The following is a 1592-nucleotide window of genomic DNA, read 5'->3' on the forward strand; positions in this document are numbered from 1 at the left end:
GCGAGGTGCTGTCGAAGGCCAGCATGGTTGCACGCGGGTCACCCAAACCCAGGGTCAACTCTGATGTGCCCATTTCATTCTTGATCTCCAGAGGACTGAGAAGGATGTTTTCATGGGGGTCCATCTAAGACATAAAGACCCATCAGTAGGTTAGCACTGATAACAGGCTTTTTATGTACCGTTGATGATTTCAGTAGTCAGAACAATCACAGATTATTTGCTTTTGTTTGCTTTTTATTTATTTTTTGTTACCACACAACCAATATATGGAAGCTTGTTTCTACCACTGAATAAAAAAAAGTAAGAAATGTAAGTGCAATTTTTTAATCGCACAATTCTGACTTTTTTTCGAACAATTCCAAGTTTTTTTCTCAGAATTATATATGATATACACTCAATTTGCGAGAAATGCCGTCAGAATTGCAAAATATCAACTCGTAATTCTGACTTCTTTTCTCAGAATTATGAAAAATAAACTCACAAAGTCCAATTCTGAGCAAAAAATTTAAAAAAATACTATTTTCTTAGAATTGGAAGTTTATGTATCACAATTATGACCTTATAATACACAATTTATATCAAAAAGTTCTGACTTTTTTCACAACTGTGAGCTTACATCTCACAATTCGAACTTTTTTCTCAGATTTGCATGATGTAAACTCGCAATTCTGACTTTTTTCTTGCAATTCTGACTTTTATCAAAATTGTGAGATATAAACTTGCAATTGTGAGTTATAAAGAGCAATTCTGAGGGAAAAGAGACTATTTTCTTACTATTGCGTGTTTACACATCACACATTTCTGACTTTATTTCTCAGAATTGTGTTTATATCTAGCAATTCTGACTTTATAACTTACAGTTGTGAGTTTATATTATAAAAAGTCAGAATTGTGAGCTAAAAAGTTGCAATTAACTTGTTTTGATTTTTTATTCAGTGGTGAAAACAAGCATACGTACAAATAAAATGAGTCACATATATAACAACATAATCAAATGCTCACTTAAATATTGCTTTTGAAGAACTATAATTTAAACACAGTATTTAACACATATTGAGACAAACCAACAAAGTGCCAATAACACAGTCTGATGGAAATGGCTTGGAGCACATGGAGATGTAAAGCAAAGTAAGGTAAGGCATGGTGGTACACATGATGGTATTTATGCTATTTATTGCTACAAAATTATAACCTTTTCATGAGAAATAATAGTGCATCCTCTTAGATGCTGAACCAAAATGTAGAAAAATCTAACAAACAAACAAAAAAGTTTGCCTTTTCCTTTCTGAATAGTGCTTTCAATAGTATTTGTTTAATAGTATTTAAAATAAAAATATTTCAAAAGAGTGGTTTGGAGGGAAAAGAGAGGTGATGATGGCAATGGAGGAAAAAAATAGGTTGTGCCCTTAAAGGAATAATTCAAAGAAAAAACAATATTCTGTCTACTAATAGCGACTACTAGACCACTGGCGACCTTCCCTTAAGAAGAAAGTCACTAGACAACATGAGAGCGTTAAAATGATGACAGAATTTTTTACTTGGGTCAACAATACTTTTAAGAGGAAATAAGGAATCGCAAAAAAAAAAAAAAA

At 32.2% G+C, this 1592-nt stretch overlaps 1 protein-coding gene across 1 annotated transcript in view; it reads right to left on the reverse strand.

The window, feature by feature from the left end:
* LOC107575928 (gamma-aminobutyric acid receptor subunit beta-2-like) overlaps positions 1-1142 on the reverse strand; it is a 1710-nt gene extending 568 nt beyond the window's left edge. The window contains exons 1-2 of the mRNA XM_016262237.1: positions 1065-1142; positions 3-124 (exon numbers count right to left, since the gene is read on the reverse strand). Coding sequence (XP_016117723.1) covers positions 3-124; positions 1065-1142 — 200 coding nt within the window. The remainder of the gene's footprint in view (positions 1-2; positions 125-1064) is intronic.
* Between the last annotated feature and the right edge of the window lie 450 nt (positions 1143-1592).

The sequence above is a fragment of the Sinocyclocheilus grahami genome, unplaced genomic scaffold (genome assembly GCF_001515645.1).
Source record: "Sinocyclocheilus grahami isolate Dianchi unplaced genomic scaffold, SAMN03320097.WGS_v1.1 scaffold3016.1, whole genome shotgun sequence".
NCBI lineage: Eukaryota > Metazoa > Chordata > Actinopteri > Cypriniformes > Cyprinidae > Sinocyclocheilus > Sinocyclocheilus grahami.